Source organism: Scomber japonicus, chromosome 6 (genome assembly GCF_027409825.1).
Source record: "Scomber japonicus isolate fScoJap1 chromosome 6, fScoJap1.pri, whole genome shotgun sequence".
In the NCBI taxonomy this organism is placed as follows: domain Eukaryota; kingdom Metazoa; phylum Chordata; class Actinopteri; order Scombriformes; family Scombridae; genus Scomber; species Scomber japonicus.
The window spans coordinates 39936445-39956639 of NC_070583.1; the positions used below are offsets into that span (position 1 = coordinate 39936445).

The 20195-nt window shown below is 49.5% G+C and overlaps 2 protein-coding genes across 2 annotated transcripts in view; both read right to left on the reverse strand.

Moving 5' to 3' along the window:
• On the reverse strand, positions 1 to 8183 carry spcs2 (signal peptidase complex subunit 2). Its single transcript, XM_053320703.1, has 5 exons — positions 8129 to 8183; positions 4839 to 4922; positions 4429 to 4589; positions 1141 to 1275; positions 1 to 570 (listed from the first exon to the last, which is right to left on the reverse strand). The coding sequence occupies exons 1-5, from the start codon at positions 8165 to 8167 to the stop codon at positions 384 to 386; spliced, it is 606 nt and encodes a 201-aa protein (XP_053176678.1). The 5' UTR covers positions 8168 to 8183; the 3' UTR covers positions 1 to 383.
• Positions 8184 to 19475: 11292 nt separating this feature from the next.
• The window catches only part of sst1.1 (somatostatin 1, tandem duplicate 1), a 2909-nt gene continuing 2189 nt past the window's right edge, over positions 19476 to 20195 (reverse strand). Inside the window, exon 2 of the mRNA XM_053320706.1 lies at positions 19476 to 19694. Coding sequence (XP_053176681.1) covers positions 19476 to 19694 — 219 coding nt within the window. The remainder of the gene's footprint in view (positions 19695 to 20195) is intronic.

Consider the following 20195-nt stretch of genomic DNA (forward strand, 5'->3'; position numbering starts at 1 on the left):
TCAGAATTTGAACATTTTTTATTTTTAATGTCAAACAGATTTTAAGGCTGTCAGAAAAATAAACTTCAAAATAAGAGTGGGCTTCACTTCCTGAACATCAAAGAAACATTTTAACAAAAACAAAAATCAGCTGACGTGCTGCGCTGTGATTGGTTAGAACTGATCAGCTGATCTGCTATTAAACATCTAACGTGCAGTCACGGTGCGTTCAAAGACCTGCCGACACAGAAGAAGCTCAGGAGACGAGGCGGAAAGTAACAGGAAGTAACCGTTAACCAATCAAAATGAACATTTATTACAAATCCCTCAAATCTTTGTTTTATTGGACCTTTTCAGTTTTCTGTTTTATAACTGGGACACGATGATGATGACGATGATGAAGGTTACTTGGTCTTCTTGTCGGAGCTCAGCGAGTCGTGCAGCTCGGACACACACTTCTCAAACTGGTCCATGACCAGAGTCCCGTTCTCATCGAAGAACGCCGACACGGAGCGACTGAACTCTGCGTCGGACCAGGACGAAGATTTACCGTCAGAGAACGTCAGCCGGAGAGAGTACACGTCATCAAACCTGGAAATACACACACACGCACACACACACACACACACACCGACACCGACACCAACACACACACACACACACACAGAGAGAGACACACACACACACAGAGACACACACACAGAGACACACACACAGAGACACACTTAATACTGGATCACATCACAGTTATATATATTATATATATGTGTGTGTGTGTATGTGTGTATGTGTGTGTGTATGTGTATGAGTGTGTGTGTGTGTGTGTGTATATATATGTGTGTGTGTGTATGTATATATATGTGTGTGTGTGTGTATGTATATGTGTGTGTGTGTGTGTGTATACATGTGTGTGTGTATACGTGTGCGTGTGTATATATATGTGTGTATATATATGTGTGTGTGTGTGTATACGTGTGTGTGTGTGTATGTGTGTGTATACGTGTGTGTGTGTGTGTGTCTGTGGGTTAGGGTTGTGTCTCTGTGTGTGTGTATGTGTGTGTCTGTGTGTGTGTGTTGGTGTCGGTGTGTGTGTGTGTGTGTATGTGTGTGTATGTGTGTGTGTGTATGTGTGTGTGTGTATGTGTGTGTGTGTGTACTAACCGTTTCAGGGAGGAGCTGAGCTGCCAGATGTGGTCTGGGTCCATCCCAGCAGGGTCCCGGTTCAGAGCCACCAGGAAGATGTTCTTCTCTTTGTACGACGTGTAGAGGGTCAGGACCCCCATCATGATGAAGTACCTGAGGAGGAGTCAAGGACCACACCGGGACCACATCTGGACCAGCTACCGATACACATCTGGATCACATCTGGACCAGCTACCGATCCACATCTGGACCAGCTACCGATCCACATCTGGACCAGCCACTGATACACATCTGGACCAGCCACTGATACACATCTGGACCAGCCACTGATACACATCTGGACCACATCTGGACCAGCTACTGATCCACATCTGGACCAGCTACTGATCCACATCTGGACCAGCTACTGATCCACATCTGGACCAGCTACTGATCCACATCTGGACCAGCTGCACCAGCTACTGATCCACATCTGGACCAGCCACTGATACACATCTGGACCAGCCACTGATACACATCTGGACCAGCTAGTGATCCACATCTGAACCAGCTACTGATCCACATCTGGACCAGCTGATACACATCTGGACCAGCCACTGATACTAGGCATGGGCCGGTTACCGGTTTCAAGGTTTACCACGGTATGAAAAAGTCACAGTTTCAAAACCACTAAAATGTTCCGTCACACCGTTCCTGCGGTATGAGCAGGTTTAATGTGACGTCTGGTCAGAGAGAGAGTGGAGGTCCCTCAGGTCGGTCAGAGAGAGAGTGGAGGTCCCTCAGGTCGGTCAGAGAGAGTGGAGGTCCCTCAGGTCAGAGAGAGAGTGGAGGTCCCTCAGGTCCCTCAGAGAGAGAGTGGAGGTCCCTCAGGTCAGAGAGAGAGTGGAGGTCCCTCAGGTCGGTCAGAGAGAGTGGAGGTCCCTCAGGTCGGTCAGAGAGAGAGTGGAGGTCCCTCAGGTCGGTCAGAGAGAGAGTGGGGGTCCCTCAGGTCGGCCAGAGAGAGAGTGGAGGTCCCTCAGGTTGGTCAGAGAGAGAGTGGAGGTCCCTCGGGTCGGTCGGAGAGAGAGTGGAGGTTCCTCAGGTCGGTCAGAGAGAGAGTGGAGGTTCCTCAGGTCGGTCAGAGAGAGTGGAGGTCCCTCAGGTCGGTCAGAGAGAGTGGGGGTCCCTCAGGTCGGTCAGAGAGAGAGTGGAGGTCCCTCAGGTCGGTCAGAGAGAGAGTGGAGGTCCCTCAGGTCGGTCAGAGAGAGAGAGAGTGGAGGTCCCTCAGGTCGGTCAGAGAGAGAGTGGAGGTCGGTCAGAGAGAGAGAGAGTGGAGGTCTCTCAGGTCGGTCAGAGAGAGAGTGGGGGTCCCTCAGGTCGGTCAGAGAGAGTGGAGGTCCCTCAAGTCGGTCAGAGAGAGTGGAGGTCCCTCGGGTCGGTCAGAGAGAGAGTGGAGGTCCCTCGGGTCGGTCAGAGAGAGAGTGGAGGTCCCTCAGGTCTTTCAGAGAGAGTGGAGGTCCCTCAGGTCGGTCAGAGAGAGTGGAGGTCCCTCAGGTCGGTCAGAGAGAGTGGAGGTCCCTCAGGTCGGTCAGAGAGAGTGGAGGTCCTTCAGGTCGGTCAGAGAGAGAGTGGAGGTCCCTCAGGTCGGTCAGAGAGAGTGGAGGTCCCTCAGGTCGGTCAGAGAGAGAGTGGAGGTCCCTCAGGTCGGTCAGAGAGAGAGAGTGGAGGTCCCTCAGGTCGGTCAGAGAGAGAGTGGAGGTCCTTCAGGTCGGTCAGAGAGAGTGGAGGTCCCTCAGGTCGGTCAGAGAGAGAGTGGAGGTCCCTCAGGTCGGTCAGAGAGAGAGTGGAGGTCCCTCAGATCGGTCAGAGAGAGAGTGGAGGTCCCTCAGATCCCTCAGAGAGAGAGAGTGGAGGTCCCTCAGGTGGGTCAGAGAGAGAGTGGAGGTCCCTCGGGTCGGTCAGAGAGAGAGTGGGGGTCCTTCAGGTCGGTCAGAGAGAGTGGAGGTCCCTCAGGTCGGTCAGAGAGAGAGTGGAGGTCCCTCGGGTCGGTCAGAGAGAGAGTGGAGGTCCCTCGGGTCGGTCAGAGAGAGAGTGGGGGTCCCTCGGGTCGGTCAGAGAGAGAGTGGGGGTCCCTCGGGTCGGTCAGAGAGAGAGTGGGGGTCCCTCGGGTCGGTCAGAGAGAGAGTGGGGGTCCCTCAGGTCGGTCAGAAAGAGAGTGGAGGTCCCTCAGGTCGGTCAGAGAGAGAGTGGAGGTCCCTCAGGTCGGTCAGAAAGAGAGTGGAGGTCCCTCAGGTCGGTCAGAGAGAGAGTGGAGGTCCCTCAGGTCGGTCAGAGAGAGTGGAGGTCCCTCAGGTCGGTCAGAGAGAGAGTGGAGGTCCCTCAGGTCGGTCGGAGAGAGAGTGGAGGTCTCTCAGGTCGGTCAGAGAGAGTGGGGGTCCCTCAGGTGGGTCAGAGAGAGAGTGGAGGTCCCTGAAGTCGGTCAGAGAGAGTGGAGGTCCCTCAGGTCGGTCGGAGAGAGAGTGGAGGTCCCTCGGGTCGGTCAGAGAGAGAGTGGAGGTCCCTCAGGTCGGTCGGAGAGAGAGTGGGGGTCCCTCAGGTCGGTCAGAGAGAGTGGAGGTCCCTCAGGTCGGTCAGAGAGAGAGTGGAGGTCCCTCGGGTCGGTCAGAGAGAGAGTGGAGGTCCCTCAGGTCGGTCGGAGAGAGAGTGGAGGTCCCTCGGGTCGGTCAGAGAGAGAGTGGAGGTCCCTCAGGTCGGTCGGAGAGAGAGTGGAGGTCCCTCAGGTCGGTCAGAGAGAGTGGAGGTCCCTCAGGTCGGTCAGAGAGAGAGCGGAGGTCCCTCAGGTCGGTCGGAGAGAGAGTGGAGGTCCCTCAGGTCGTGTGCAGCTGCAGCGTGAAGTCAACCCCTCCCGTACTCGGTTGCTGTTACAAGCAGGTAGCTCTGCAGGCTGTGTGACGGCAGAAGGAGGCGAGACCCCTTCAGCCTGCAGGTTGAGCCTCAGTTAAAAGACCGTTCAGCGTATATTTTGGTTTTAAATACAAACATTTCAAAATATCACATTTTATAGCTGTAATCATGAAACCGTGATATTTGTCCCTCAGGTTATCACACCGTCAGAATCTCATACCGGCCCATACCTAGCTGGTACACATCTAGACCAGCTGACCCACATCTTGACCACATCTGGACCAGCTACTGATTCACATCTGGACCATCAGCTGGACCAGCTACTGATACACATCTAGACCACATCTGGATCAGCTGACCCACATCTGGACCAGCTGATCTGGACCAGGGTCTGGGTCTGGGTCTGGACCAGGTCTAGGATACGAGATGACGCAGCAGGCGAGCACCGGTCTGGACTCGGGGAAGGGGTGCAGGAAGTCCCAGACCAGAGCCAGCATGGCGAAGAGACACGAGACGGTGCAGATCAGCAGCCGGCCGTCCACCAGCTGGAAGTTCTCCACGTAGCCGTACTTCTCCAGCACCACCTGGGGGCAATTAACTGGGTCAGCAGGGGCAATTAACTGGGTCAACACCTGCAGGGGCAATTAACTGGGTCAGCAGTGGCAATTAACAGGGTCAGCAGTGGCAATTAACAGGGTCAACACCTGCAGGGGCAATTAACAGGGTCAACACCTGGAGGGGCAGTTAACGGGGTAAACACCTGGAGGGGCAGTTAACGGGGTAAACACCTGCAGGGGCAGTTAACGGGGCAGTTAACGGGGTAATAAACCAACCTTCTTGGCAGCGTCGTCCAGAGAGTTCTTCACTGCAGCTCCGTCCCATTTATCGATCTTCACCGGCTTCTCATCGATCCTCCACTGAGACACAGACACACACTGTTACCCCTTATCACCCCAACCCTAATTACCCCAACCCTTTATTACCCCAACCCTTCTCATCGATCCACCACTGGCACACAGACACACACTGTTACCCCTTATCACCCCAACCCTTTATTACCCCAACCCTTTATTACCCCAACCCTTATTACCCTAACCCTTCTCATCGAGCCACCACTGGCACACAGACACACACTGTTACCCCTTATCACCCCAACCCTAATTACCCCAACACTTTACTACCCTAACCCTTCTCATCGATCCACCACTGGCACACAGACACACACTGTTACCCCTTATTACCCCAACCCTAATTACCCCAACCCTTATTACCCTAACCCTTCTCATCGATCCACCACTGGCACACAGACACACACTGTTACCCCTTATTACCCCAACCCTTATCACCCCAACCCTTTATTACCCCAACCCTTCTCATCGATCCACCACTGGCACACAGACACACACTGTTACCCCTTATTACCCCAACCCTAATTACCACAACCCTTATTACCCTAACCCTTCTCATCGATCCACCACTGGCACACAGACACACACTGTTACCCCTTATTACCCCAACCCTTATTACCCCAACTAGGCATTGGCCGGTTACCGGTTTCAAGGTATACCACGGTATGAAAAAGTCACGGTTTCAAAACCACTAAAATGTTCCGTCACACCGTTCCTGTGGTATGATACAGTCTGTGGTATGATACAGTCTGTGGTATGATACAGTCTGTGGGTATGATACAGTCTGTGGGTATGATACAGTCTGTGGGTATGATACAGTCTGTGGTATGATACAGTCTGTGGTATGATACAGTCTGTGGTATGATACAGTCTGTGGGTATGATACAGTCTGTGGTATGGTACAGTCTGTGGGTATGATACAGTCTGTGGGTATGATACAGTCTGTGGTATGATACAGTCTGTGGGTATGATACAGTCTGTGGGTATGATACAGTCTGTGGGTATGATACAGTCTGTGGTATGATACAGTCTGTGGGTATGATACAGTCTGCGGTATGATACAGTCTGTGGGTATGATACAGTCTGTGGTATGATACAGTCTGCGGTATTATACAGTCTGCGGTATGATACAGTCTGTGGTATGATACAGTCTGTGGGTATGATACAGTCTGTGGGTATGATACAGTCTGTGGTATGATACAGTCTGTGGGTATGATACAGTCTGTGGTATGATACAGTCTGTGGTATGATACAGTCTGTGGTATGATACAGTCTGTGGGTATGATACAGTCTGTGGTATGATACAGTCTGTGGTATGATACAGTCTGTGGTATGATACAGTCTGTGGGTATGATACAGCCTGTGGGTATGATACAGTCTGTGGTATGATACAGTCTGTGGGTATGATACAGTCTGTGGTGTGATACAGTCTGTGGGTATGATACAGTCTGTGGGTATGATACAGTCTGTGATACAGTCTGTGGGTATGATACAGTCTGTGGGATGATACAGTCTGTGGTATGATACAGTCTGTGGGTATGATACAGTCTGTGATACAGTCTGTGGGTATGATACAGTCTGTGGGATGATACAGTCTGTGGTATGATACAGTCTGTGGGTATGATACAGTCTGTGGGTATGATACAGTCTGTGGTATGATACAGTCTGTGGGTATGATACAGTCTGTGGGTATGATACAGTCTGTGGGTATGATACAGTCTGTGGTGTGATACAGTCTGTGGTATGATACAGTCTGTGGGTATGATACAGTCTGTGGTATGATACAGTCTGGTATGATACAGTCTGTGGTATGATACAGTCTGTGGTATGATACAGTCTGTGGTATGATACAGTCTGTGGGTATGATACAGTCTGTGGGTATGATACAGTCTGTGGGTATGATACAGTCTACGGGTATGATACAGTCTGTGGGTATGATACAGTCTGTGGGTATGATACAGTCTGTGGGTATGATACAGTCTGTGGTGTGATACAGTCTGTGGTGTGATACAGTCTGTGGTATGATACAGTCTGTGGTACGATACAGTCTGTGGTACGATACAGTCTGTGGTACGATACGGTCTGTGGTACGATTCAGTCTGTGGGTATGATACAGTCTGTGGGTATGATACAGTCTTTATGATACAGTCTGTGGTATGATACAGTCTGTGGGTACGATACAGTCTGTGGGTATGATACAGTCTGTGGTATGATACAGTCTGCGGTATGATACAGTCTGTGGTGGGTATGATACAGTCTGTGGTATGATACAGTCTGTGGGTATGATACAGTCTATGGTATGATACAGTCTGTGGGTATGATACAGTCTGTGGGTATGATACAGTCTGTGGTACGATACAGTCTGTGGGTATGATACAGTCTGGGGTATGATACAGTCTGTGGTATGATACAGTCTGGGGTATGATACAGTCTGTGGTATGATACAGTCTGTGGGTATGATACAGTCTGTGGGTATGATACAGTCTGTGGTATGATACAGTCTGTGGTATGATACAGTCTGTGGGTATGATACAGTCTGTGGTATGATACAGTCTGTGGATATGATACAGTCTGTGGTATGATACAGTCTGTGGTATGATACAGTCTGTGGGGATGATACAGTCTGTGGTATGATACAGTCTGTTTGATGCAGAGCTCTCAGGACCCCTATTCTCTGAGCTATCTTATATAATAATTAGTTATTTAATGCTTTAGTAGGGTATGAATGAAGATAATATATTAAAACCCTGTTAACATGAAAGTTATAACCTGACCATATAACCTGATAACATGAAAGTTATTAAAGCAGTTGCAGAATGTTTGAGGTTTACTCTCTACACAGCAATTATTAGTTTAATAAATGTTCTTCATCACGTTTATACTTCCGGTTTATTTACATTATTATTATATTATTATTACTACTATTAACTTTATGCCTTTCCTGCAGAGACGCTGCTGCAACATAAAGCAGCATAATAATAAACATAAAGCAGTTTAATAATAAACATAAAGCAGTTTAATAATAAAGTATTTACCTGCAAAGCAAACAACGTGCACCGGAAACGTCTCCGTGTCTCGCGCTAACGTTACTAATATGAAGCTCATTACGTCATAGCCGTCAACACCACCCTAACCTGCTGTTTACTCATACATCTTCTCTTTTATACTAATTAATAATGATGATAATGAAGATAATGAAGATAATATTAACTCACTTTCTCCAGCAGACCGCTCTTCCCGTTCCTCGCCGCCATCTTGACTCTGTGACTTGGCCGATTCTGATTGGCTCACAGTTTGAACAATGGGACGCGTGTGACGTCATGACGCCTGCATGGCCGAGGCAGCGGCGTTCGCGTTCACGAGCACATGAAACAAAACGGGTCGTGCGCGTGTGTATAATGTGTAATATGTGTGTAATGTCTGTGAGTGTGTGTGTGTGTGTGTGTGTGTGTGTATACAATGTGTGTGTGTGTGTGTGTGTGTGTGTGTATACAATGTGTGTGTGTGTGTGTGTATACAATGTGTGTGTGTGTGTGTGTGTGTGTGTGTGTATACAATGTGTGTGTGTGTGTGTGTGTGTGTGTGTATACAATGTGTGTGTGTGTGTGTGTGTGTGTGTGTGTGTGTGTGTGGGTGTGTGTCACCTTTAAAAAGAAGATTCAATAAAAACAAAAAGACACTAATCAGCTGCATTACACACACACACACACATAGACACACACTCACACACACACACACAGTGAAGCTTTCAGCTTTAATTAAAGCTCATTAAAGTTTATTGAGGCTTTTTAAAATGCTGGCGTGTGATTGGTCGGCAGGTTGAGAGGTGTATGACATCATCACAGCTTCCTGTCGCAGATTGAAGACACCTGCAGACCGGGGGGGGGGGGGGGGGGGGGGCAGGGGGGGGGGGGGGGTGACAAGAAGCTGCACGGCAATAATAACTGGAGATGAGATGAAGCTGTTTTGACAGACAGCTGGCTGTGGGGGGGGGTCCTACAGACCTCGGGGGGGGTTGATGTTACCTGGAGGAGTCAGCAGAGGAGGTCTTGGCGAGGGGTCGGAGCAGGCCGGACCCCTGAGACAGCAGCAGAGGAGGTCTTGGGGAGGCCGGACCCCTGAGACAGCAGCAGAGGAGGTCTTGGCGAGGGGTCGGAGCAGGCCGGACCCCTGAGACAGCAGCAGAGGAGGTCTTGGGGAGGCCGGACCCCTGAGACAGCAGCAGAGGAGGTCTTGGCGAGGGGTCGGAGCAGGCCGGACCCCTGAGACAGCAGCAGAGGAGGTCTTGGGGAGGCCGGACCCCTGAGACAGCAGCAGAGGAGGTCTTGGGGAGGCCGGACCCCTGAGACAGCAGCAGAGGAGGTCTTGGGGAGGGGTCTGAGCAGGCTGGACCCCTGAGACAGCAGCAGAGGAGGTCTTGGGGAGGGGTCAGAGCAGGCCGGACCCCTGAGACAGCAGCAGAGGAGGTCTTGGGGAGGGGTCTGAGCAGGCCGGACCCCTGAGACAGCAGCACTGGAGGTCTTGGGGAGGCCGGACCCCTGAGACAGCAGCAGAGGAGGTCTTGGGGAGGGGTCAGAGCAGGCCGGACCCCTGAGACAGCAGCAGAGGAGGTCTTGGGGAGGGGTCAGAGCAGGCCGGACCCCTGAGACAGCAGCAGAGGAGGTCTTGGGGAGGGGTCAGAGCAGGCCGGACCCCTGAGACAGCAGCAGAGGAGGTCTTGGGGAGGGGTCAGAGCAGGCCGGACCCCAGGTTCCCTCCCCTCCCTCGGGTCTTTCAGGTTCCCACCCTTCCCTTGGGTCATTCAGGTTCCCACCCCTCCCTCAGGTCATTCAGGTTCCCTCCCCTCCCTCGGGTCATTCAGGTTCCCTCCCCTCCCTCGGGTCATTCAGGTTCCCACCCTTCCCTCAGGTCATTCAGGTTCCCACCCCTCCCTCAGGTCATTCAGGTTCCCACCCTTCCCTCAGGTCATTCAGGTTCCTACCCTTCCCTCAGGTCATTCAGGTTCCCTCCCCTCCCTCGGGTCATTCAGGTTCCCTCCCCTCCCTCGGGTCATTCAGGTTCCCACCCTTCCCTCAGGTCATTCAGGTTCCCACCCCTCCCTCAGGTCATTCAGGTTCCCACCCTTCCCTCAGGTCATTCAGGTTCCCTCCCCTCCCTCAGGTCATTCAGGTTCCCACCCTTCCCTCAGGTCATTCAGGTTCCCACCCCTCCCTCAGGTCATTCAGGTTCCCTCCCCTCCCTCGGGTCATTCAGGTTCCTACCCCTCCCTCGGGTCATTCAGGTTCCCTCCCCTCCCTCGGGTCATTCAGGTTCCCACCCTTCCCTCAGGTCATTCAGGTTCCCACCCCTCCCTCGGGTCATTCAGGTTCCCACCCCTCCCTCAGGTCATTCAGGTTCCCACCCCTCCCTCAGGTCATTCAGGTTCCCTCCCCTCCCTCAGGTCATTCAGGTTCCCACCCTTCCCTCAGGTCATTCAGGTTCCCACCCCTCCCTCAGGTCATTCAGGTTCCCCTCAGGTCATTCAGGTTCCCACCCCTCCCTCAGGTCATTCAGGTTCCCTCCCCTCCCTCAGGTCATTCAGGTTCCCACCCCTCCCTCAGGTCATTCAGGTTCCCACCCCTCCCTCGGGTCTTTCAGGTTCCCACCCTTCCCTCAGGTCATTCAGGTTCCCTCCCTTCCCTCAGGTCATTCAGGTTCCCACCCCTCCCTCGGGTCATTCAGGTTCCCACCCCTCCCTCAGGTCATTCGGGTTCCCACTCTTCCCTCAGGTCATTCAGGTTCTGGGGTACGAGCCTCAACACGGCGATTCAGCTGATCCCGTAGGTATTCTATGGGATTCAGGTCTGGAGATCTGAGGTTCCCCAGTCTCCAGCAGCTAGTATGGGCTCAGAGCGTGGGGCAGTTCTGTATCGACCAGACACATCTGCCCACTCTGTAAGACCACCACCACCAAAGGCTCATCTGGTGACACCACAGAACAGCCCTGAGACCCACTGAGGCCCACTGGGCCCTCGTCCAGCGGCCCAGGCAAGCTGATGACGCCTGTGCCTGGTGGTGAGTTCAGGTACCCTTGCCTGAGCCTGGTGATGAGTTCAGGTACCCTTGCCTGTGCCTGGTGGTGAGTTCAGGTACCCTTGCCTGTGCCTGGTGGTGAGTTCAGGTACCCTTGCCTGTGCCTGGTGGTGAGTTCAGGTACCCTTGCCTGTGCCTGGTGGTGAGTTCAGGTACCCTTGCCTGTGCCTGGTGGTGAGTTCAGGTACCCTTGCCTGTGGCTGGTGGTGAGTTCAGGTACCCTTGCCTGTGCCTGGTGGTGAGTTCAGGTACCCTTGCCTGTGCCTGGTGATGAGTTCAGGTACCCTTGCCTGTGCCTGGTGGTGAGTTCAGGTACCCTTGCCTGTGCCTGGTGGTGAGTTCAGGTACCCTTGCCTGTGCCTGGTGGTGAGTTCAGGTACCTTTGCAGCATGCAGACTGGTTTCCGATGGTCTGACGTCTCACTCGGTGGCTCTCGCCCCCCTTCAGGGCGCCTGGATGAGCAGCATTCATCATCCGGGTCGACAGATCACGGCGAAGCGGTCATCAGCGCGGGATGGACGCCCACTTCTGGGCCTTCCTGAGACTCTTCCTGTCTCTCTGTGTCTCTGGTGTAACCTGCTGATGACTCTCTGTAGTACTGTTAGAGGTACTAGTACTATACTGTAGTACAGTTTGAGGTACTGGTACTTTACTGTAGTACAGTTTGAGGTACTAGTACTTTACTGTAGTACAGTTTGAGGTACTAGTACTTTACTGTCGTACAGTTAGAGGTACTAGTACTTTACTGTAGTACAGTTTGAGGTACTAGTACTTTACTGTGGTACAGTTAGAGGTACTAGTACTTTACTGTAGTACAGTTAGAGGTACTAGTACTTTACTGTGGTACTGTTAGAGGTACTAGTACTTTACTGTAGTACAGTTTGAGGTACTAGTACTTTACTGTGGTACTGTTAGAGGTACTAGTACTTTACTGTAGTACAGTTTGAGGTACTAGTACTTTACTGTGGTACAGTTAGAGGTACTAGTACTTTACTATAGTACAGTTTGAGGTACTAGTACTATACTGTAGTACAGTTTGAGGTACTAGTACTTTACTGTGGTACAGTTTGAGGTACTAGTACTTTACTGTGGTACAGTTTGAGGTACTAGTACTTTACTGTAGTACAGTTAGAGGTACTAGTACTTTACTGTAGTACAGTTAGAGGTACTAGTACTTTACTGTGGTACAGTTTGAGGTACTAGTACTTTACTGTGGTACAGTTTGAGGTACTAGTACTTTACTGTAGTACAGTTAGAGGTACTAAGTAAGTAAGTAAGTGTTTAATTGTCTCTCTCACGAGAGAAATTTGTCTTGGGTACACAAGAAGCATCGGCGATACATACAACAAAGAGTTTTACATAGACATACATAAGACATGAGACACAAAAACCATTATAAAACAAACATAGTCTCAGCGCTACAGTGCATACATGCAACCCCCCCCCCCCCCACACACACACACACACACACACAGCTCATCAGATAATACATAGTATAAGAAAGAAGATAAGTCCATAGGGATGATTGCACTGCCACTAGTTATTGCACTATTGCCCCACCCATTATTGCACCATTGTCCCACCAGTTATTGCACTATTGCCCATCCAGTTATTGCACTATTCCATCATTGAGTAGCTTGATTGATAATGGTACTAGGGAGAACTTGAATCTGTTTAGCCTACAGAATGGGAGTCGGTATCTTTTGCCCAGAGGCAACAGCTCATACTCCATATTTAGGACATGGGTTGGGTCTGTGGCTATCTTAAGGCCTAACTTCCTAACTGTATCCTCAAAAATCTCCTTTAAGGAGGATGGGGGCTGAGTCCCCATTATTTTCCCTGCCCTCTTAACAAGGTTCTGGAGTTGAGCTTTGTGTTTTACGGTCAGGTTGCAGAACCATGTTGTGATGCCATAGCGTATTATGGACTCAATAGTAGCTCTATAAAACAACAACATAATATACTTATCCACACCATGAACCCTTAGTCTACGCAGAAAATGTAGCCGCTGACAGATCCTTGAACATACATACTCCACATGAGAACTCCACTGTAGTTTACAATCCAAAGTAATACCCAAATATTTAAAATGGGTAACTTGCTCCACAACCTGTCCTTTGATGGACACCGACTTATGATCACCCACGCCCCTGGGATCAAAGATCATCTCTTTTGTCTTTTTCGCATTTAGAATAAGGTTGTGACCATCACACCATGACACTATGCGCTGTACCTCTGTATGATACACAGTTGTGTCTGAATTAGCATACAGAAGGCTCAAAAGAGCCGTATCATCAGAAAACTTAATAACATAATGCTCACTGCGCTCACTTCTACAGCTATTAGTATATAGCGTGAAAAGAATTGGAGAACTTACACACCCCTGTGGGGCTCCCATATTAATATCCTTTATGCTAGAGAGAGTAGAGTTGACCCTCACCTGTTGCTGCCTTCCAGTGAGGAAAGCAAAGTACCACTTAATAATGAAGGGGTTCACCTCCATTCGTTTGAGCTTTTTTAAAAGTATCTGGGGGAGAATCGTATTAAAAGCTGAGCTAAAATCCATGAACAGTAGTCTGGCATAAGCCTTGGGGTTTTCAGTGTGTTTAAGTACCAGATGAGTTGTTGTATTGAGAGCATCATCAGTACCCCTGTTGTTCTGATAGGCAAATTGGTAAGGGTCTAGAAGATGTTTTACCTCATGTTTTAAGATGCCCACCATTATACGCTCAAAAACTTTCATTATTACTGAAGTCAGGGCCACAGGTCTAAAGTCATTGTTATCCTTTGGGCAAGGTTTTTTAGGGACTGGAATAATAATAGCTTTCTTCCAGCTTTTTGGAATTGTGCAGGTGTCAATGGAAAGTTGAAAGAGAGGGCTCCAAGCTGGAGTTAATTCCTGGGAAAAAGATTTAAGAAGGAAGGCAGGTATGCCATCTGGCCCACTGGCCTTTCTTATATGTAGCCCCCTAAAAACCCTGGCGACCTCCTCAGGGTTGATTACAATCCTCCTCTGTTCATCACATGTTACTGATCTCAACACACTGTTACACTCCTCCAAAACCTCATTAGCATCACAATCAAATCGCAGATAAAAATCATTCAGTTCATTTGCTGTCTCCGTACTAGTACTTTACTGTAGTACAGTTTGAGGTACTAGTACTTTACTGTAGTACAGTTAGAGGTACTAGTACTTTACTGTAGTACAGTTTGAGGTACTAGTACTTTACTGTAGTACAGTTTGAGGTACTAGTACTTTACTGTAGTACAGTTAGAGGTACTAGTACTTTACTGTAGTACAGTTTGAGGTACTAGTACTTTACTGTGGTACAGTTTGAGGTACTAGTACTTTACTATAGTACAGTTAGAGGTACTAGTACTTTACTATAGTACAGTTAGTGGTACTAGTACTTTACTATAGTGCAGTTAGAGGTACTAGTACTTTACTGTAGTACAGTTAGAGGTACTAGTACTTTACTATAGTACAGTTAGAGGTACTAGTACTTTACTATAGTACAGTTAGTGGTACTAGTACTTTACTATAGTACAGTTAGAGGTACTAGTACTTTACTGTAGTACAGTTAGAGGTACTAGTACTTTACTATAGTACAGTTTGAGGTACCAGTACTTGCTGACCCTTTGGAGGGCCCCGGCCTTATGTTGGGAACCACTGGGGCCATTAAGACCAGAACCAGTGTGAAACAGGAAGTGGACGGCAGGAGCTGCAGACTGATGATAACGTTTCCACGGTGACCAGCTTCATCAGCTGCTCTGTGATTGGTCCAGACCTCCTGGTGACAGCTTGACCTCTGACCTCTGATTGCTGCTGATGTCATTGTGTGTGTGTGTGTGTGTGTGTGTGTGTGTCTCTCTGTGTGTGTGTGTGTGTGTCTCTGTGTGTGTGTGTGTGTGTGTGTGTGTCTGTGTGTGTGTGTGTGTGTGTCTCTGTGTGTGTCTGTGTCTGTGTGTGTGTGTGTGTGTGTCTCTGTGTGTGTGTCTCTGTGTGTGTGTGTGTGTCACCTTTTAAAAGGACTATTCAATAAAAACAAAAAGACACTAATCAGCTGCATTATACTCACACACACACACACACACACACACACACACACACACACACACACACACGGAGACACACACACACACACACACACACACACACAGAGACACACACACACACACACACACACACACAGTGAAGCTTTCAGCTTTAATTAAAGCTCATTAAAGTTTATTGAGGCTTTTTAAAAAGCTGGCGTGTGATTGGTCGGCAGGTTGATTGGCGGTTGAGGCTGAGAGGTGTATGACATCATCACAGCTTCCTGTCGCAGATTGAAGACACCTGCAGACGGGTGGGGGGGGGGGGGGCAGAGGGGGGGTGATATGTTTTGTTCCTTATAAATTAATCAATTCCTCTGGTAGGAAGGAGGACCGGAGCTGGAGGAAGACACACAATATAGATATATAAATATAAATATAAATATAATACATATATATATATATATACGTATAAATATATATCTACACACACATATGTAGATATATTTAAATATATACTAACAGTCAGAAGTTGTTTATTGAAAAAATGTTTTCAAGCTCACCATCCATACCAGAGGGTTCTGCATGCATACCAGAGGGTTCTGCATGCATACCAGAGGGTTCTGCATGCATACCAGAGGGTTCTGCATCCATACCAGAGGGTTCTGCATGCATACCAGAGGGTTCTGCATCCATACCAGAGGGTTCTGCATCCATACCAGAGGGTTCTGCGTGTATACCATACTAGAGGGTTCTACATGCATGCCAGAGGGTTCTACATGTATACCAGAGGGTTCTGCATGCATACCAGAGGGTTCTGAGTGCATACCAGAGGGTTCTGAGTGCATACCAGAGGGTTCTGCGTCCATACCAGAGGGTTCTGCGTGCATACCAGAGGGTTCTGCGTGTATACCAGAGGGTTCTGCGTGCATACCAGAGGGTTCTCCCTGCAAACCAGAGGGTTCTGCGTGTATACCAGAGGGTTCTGCGTGCATACCAGAGGGTTCTGCGTGTATACCAGAGGGTTCTGCATCCATACCAGAGGGTTCTGAGTGCATACCAGAGGGTTCTGCATCCATACCAGAGGGTTCTGCGTGCATACCAGAGGGTTCTGAGTGCATACCAGACGGTTCTACGTGCATACCAGACGGTTCTACGTGCATACCAGAGGGTTCTCCCTGCATACCAGAGGGTTCTGAGTGTATACCAGAGGGTTCTGCATCCATACCAGAGGGTTCTGCATGCATACCAGAGGGTTCTGAGTGCATACCAGAGGGTTCTGAGTGTATACCAGAGGGTTCTGCATCCATACCAGAGGGTTCTGCATCCACACTGAGGAACCGTCCTTTCACACTAAGGAACCGTCCTTTCTACTCGACGGCGTAATGAACAGCTGGTTCCAGTCTTCAGTCCGTTGGTGGAGTTTCATGGCCCAGAACTCTTCTTACTCTGACTCTCAGCGACGGCTTTCTGCTGCAGCTCCAAGTCTTCTCTTCTTACTCTGACTCTCAGCGACGGCTTTCTGCTGCGGCTCCAAGTCTTCTCTTCTTACTCTGACTCTTAGCGACGGCTTTCTGCTGCAGCTCCAAGTCTTCTCTTCTTACTCTGACTCTCAGCGACGGCTTTCTGCTGCGGCTCCAAGTCTTCTCTTCTTACTCTGACTCTCAGCGACGGCTTTCTGCTGCAGCTCCAAGTCTTCTCTTCTTACTGTGACTCTCAGCGACGGCTTTCTGCTGCAGCTCCAAGTCTTCTCTTCTTACTCTGACTCTCAGCGACGGCTTTCTGCTGCAGCTCCAAGTCTTCTCTTCTTACTCTGACTCTCAGCGACGGCTTTCTGCTGTGGCTCCAAGTCTTCTCTTCTTACTCTGACTCTCAGCGACGGCTTTCTGCTGCAGCTCCAAGTCTTCTCTTCTTACTCTGACTCTCAGCGACGGCTTTCTGCTGCAGCTCCAAGTCTTCTCTTCTCACTCTGACTCTCAGCGACGGCTTTCTGCTGCAGCTCCAAGTCTTCTCTTCTTACTCTGACTCTCAGCGACGGCTTTCTGCTGCAGCTCCAAGTCTTCTCTTCTCACTCTGACTCTCAGCGACGGCTTTCTGCTGCAGCTCCAAGTCTTCTCTTCTTACTCTGACTCTCAGCGACGGCTTTCTGCTGCGGCTCCAAGTCTTCTCTTCTTACTCTGACTCTTAGCGACGGCTTTCTGCTGCGGCTCCAAGTCTTCTCTTCTTACTCTGACTCTCAGCGACGGCTTTCTGCTGCAGCTCCAAGTCTTCTCTTCTCACTCTGACTCTCAGCGACGGCTTTCTGCTGCAGCTCCAAGTCTTCTCTTCTTACTCTGACTCTCAGCGACGGCTTTCTGCTGCAGCTCCAAGTCTTCTCTTCTCACTCTGACTCTCAGCGACGGCTTTCTGCTGCAGCTCCAAGTCTTCTCTTCTTACTCTGACTCTCAGCGACGGCTTTCTGCTGCAGCTCCAAGTCTTCTCTTCACAGATGAAACTGAGCATTGCTTCCTGCGACCGCTGTGAAGCTGCGAGCCGCCGATCACCGAGCTGTCGACTCTCAGAAACTTGTCTTCTGACTCTGTTGTAGCTTCGGGTCAAACCTCTTCCTTTCAGAGTTTCCTCCAGTTTCTGAGTGAAACTGTCTCACTGACAGTTTCTCTGGAGGAAAGATCTTTAAAGTGTTTCTGTATCATTTTCAGTTTCGGGTAACTTTACCTTTCAACCATTTCAAGCTGCTCATTGGACTGAAACGGCTTGAATTTCAATAAACAACTGTAAAAATTGGGCTGTTCTAAAAGTTTTGTGTGTCTGTGTGTGTGTGTGTGTGTGTGTGCGTGTCTGTGTGTGTGTGTGTGTGTGTGTGTCTCTCTGTGTGTGTGTATGTCTCTGTGTGTGTGTGTGTGTGTGTCTCTCTGTGTGTGTGTGTGTGTGAACGTCCTGTACTACAGCAGCATGATGAACTGTAATGGTGGACAGTGGTTATATTCTGCTTGCTGTGTCTTATAATACCCTAACCCTTTACAGTGAGGGGTTAAAGAGGGTTATGTTTCCTATAGAAGTCATATTTGTGACAAAGTCAAAGCTGTAAGAATCGGTCCTGTGTGTTTTCTGTCATTGTGTCTCCTCGTCTCCTCGTCTCCTCGTCTCCTTGTCTCCTTGTCTCCTCGTCTCTATCCGTCCTTCGAAGGTTTTATTTATAGACGCAGTTAGCGTAGCAACATTACCTTCAACGCTTGTCCTAAATAACATATTTGCATTTTCTGCTCTCTGTTTTTACACACTGAGGTAAAAACGCTCCACATGACATATTCATCATGGACAGAGCGTACTATCTAACATCTGACAGCCTGTGGGTCAGTGATGGGAAACACTGGTGTTATATTCATTTTAAGGGGTACTGAGATCAAATTCAAGGATGCTAGAGGGTCTAAAATCCCCCAAACCTTATATATATATATATATATCTATATACATATATATAGATATCTATATGTATATCTGTATAATCATTGCATGCGGAGCTCCGTGGTCATGTGCAGTGGTTGGTTAGGGTTAATCCCCTCTGTGGGCATGAAGACCCACAGAGGGGATTAAATGGTGCAAAGGTTCAGATTCTGGTGAGAAGTGAAGGAACAATGATGGGTGCAGGATCTCATGCAGGGTTAGGGTTGGAGGAGGTTAGGGTTGGAGGAGCTCGGTACGATGGAGGAGCTCGGTACGATGGAGGAGCTCGGTACGATGGAGGAGCTCGGTACGATGGAGGAGCTCGGTACGATGGAGGAGACGAGGTACGATGGAGGAGACGAGGCGGGAAACGTGACTCTGCCTATAAAAGATGGAATCACTAAACACGGCATGATATAGATGACATGCCCCACTATTATTAACCCTTATTGATATTATTGATATATATGAATGTTCATAATTACTGATGATCTTATGAATCATTGCTGATGGTCAAACCTTGAGTGTGTTAAATGGAGGCCTGTGATTGGTCAGCGTGTGTGTGTATTAAACATGATGAGCTCACAGCTTCACTTTTATTACAATATTAAAATGTTGTTTGTTTCACTTCCTGTTGTTCACATTTCATTTTAATTGTTTTTTTAATCAGTTTTTAGCGTCTCGGATCGATAATGATCTCATCAGACTTCCCATCGTGAGCCGTGTGGTGATGCTGTTGCCATGGCGACCTGCGTGTTTTACGAGCGTCATTAAGTGCCGATGTTCCCCGAGCCGTGACCGACTTTAATAAAACGGCTTCACTGTTTGTCTCAAACTGATTTTATTCAAACTCACAATTAAAAATAGTTTCATCATCTGCTCGGTTCACAAAACACGTCTGAAAATCTACACAAGTCATCCAAGCCGATCAATAATCAATAATCAATACTCTGATCCATAAATGTTCTGTACAGTGTCTGGAGAGGAGGAGGAGTGATGAAGAGGAGGCTCTCAGCAGGAAGTGAAGGTCTTCCAGAAGAAGTTCTTGCAGCCGGCTTTCCGTTCTCGGGGGGCGAGCAGCGGGCCGCTGCCGGCGGCTCGTTCCAGATCCACATGAACGTTCTCCGGTTCTCCTGCAGCCAGCGGGAAGTTCTCCTCCTCCAGAGCCTCGTTCTCCACCTGCAGGAGATCCGCCAGGAGCAGCTCGGCCAGCGAGGCGGCCGACACGTCCTGAGGGTCACAACATGAGGGTTAGGGTTAGAGCTGCAGCACGGTGACACACAGCATGAGGGTTAGAGCTGCAGCACGGTGACACACAGCATGAGGGTTAGAGCTGCAGCACGGTGACACACAGCATGAGGGTTAGAGCTGCAGCACGGTGACACACAGCATGAGGGTTAGAGCTGCAGCACGGTGACACACAGCATGAGGGTTAGAGTTAGAGCTGCAGCACGGTGACACACAGCATGAGGGTTAGAGTTAGAGCTGCAGCACGGTGACACACAGCATGAGGGTTAGAGCTGCAGCACGGTGACACACAGCATGAGGGTTAGAGCACGGTGACACACAGCATGAGGGTTAGAGCTGCAGCACGGTGACACACAGCATGAGGGTGAGAGCTGCAGCACGGTGACACACAGCATGAGGGTGAGAGCTGCAGCACGGTGACACACAGCATGAGGGTTAGAGCTGCAGCACGGTGACACACAGCATGAGGGTTAGAGCTGCAGC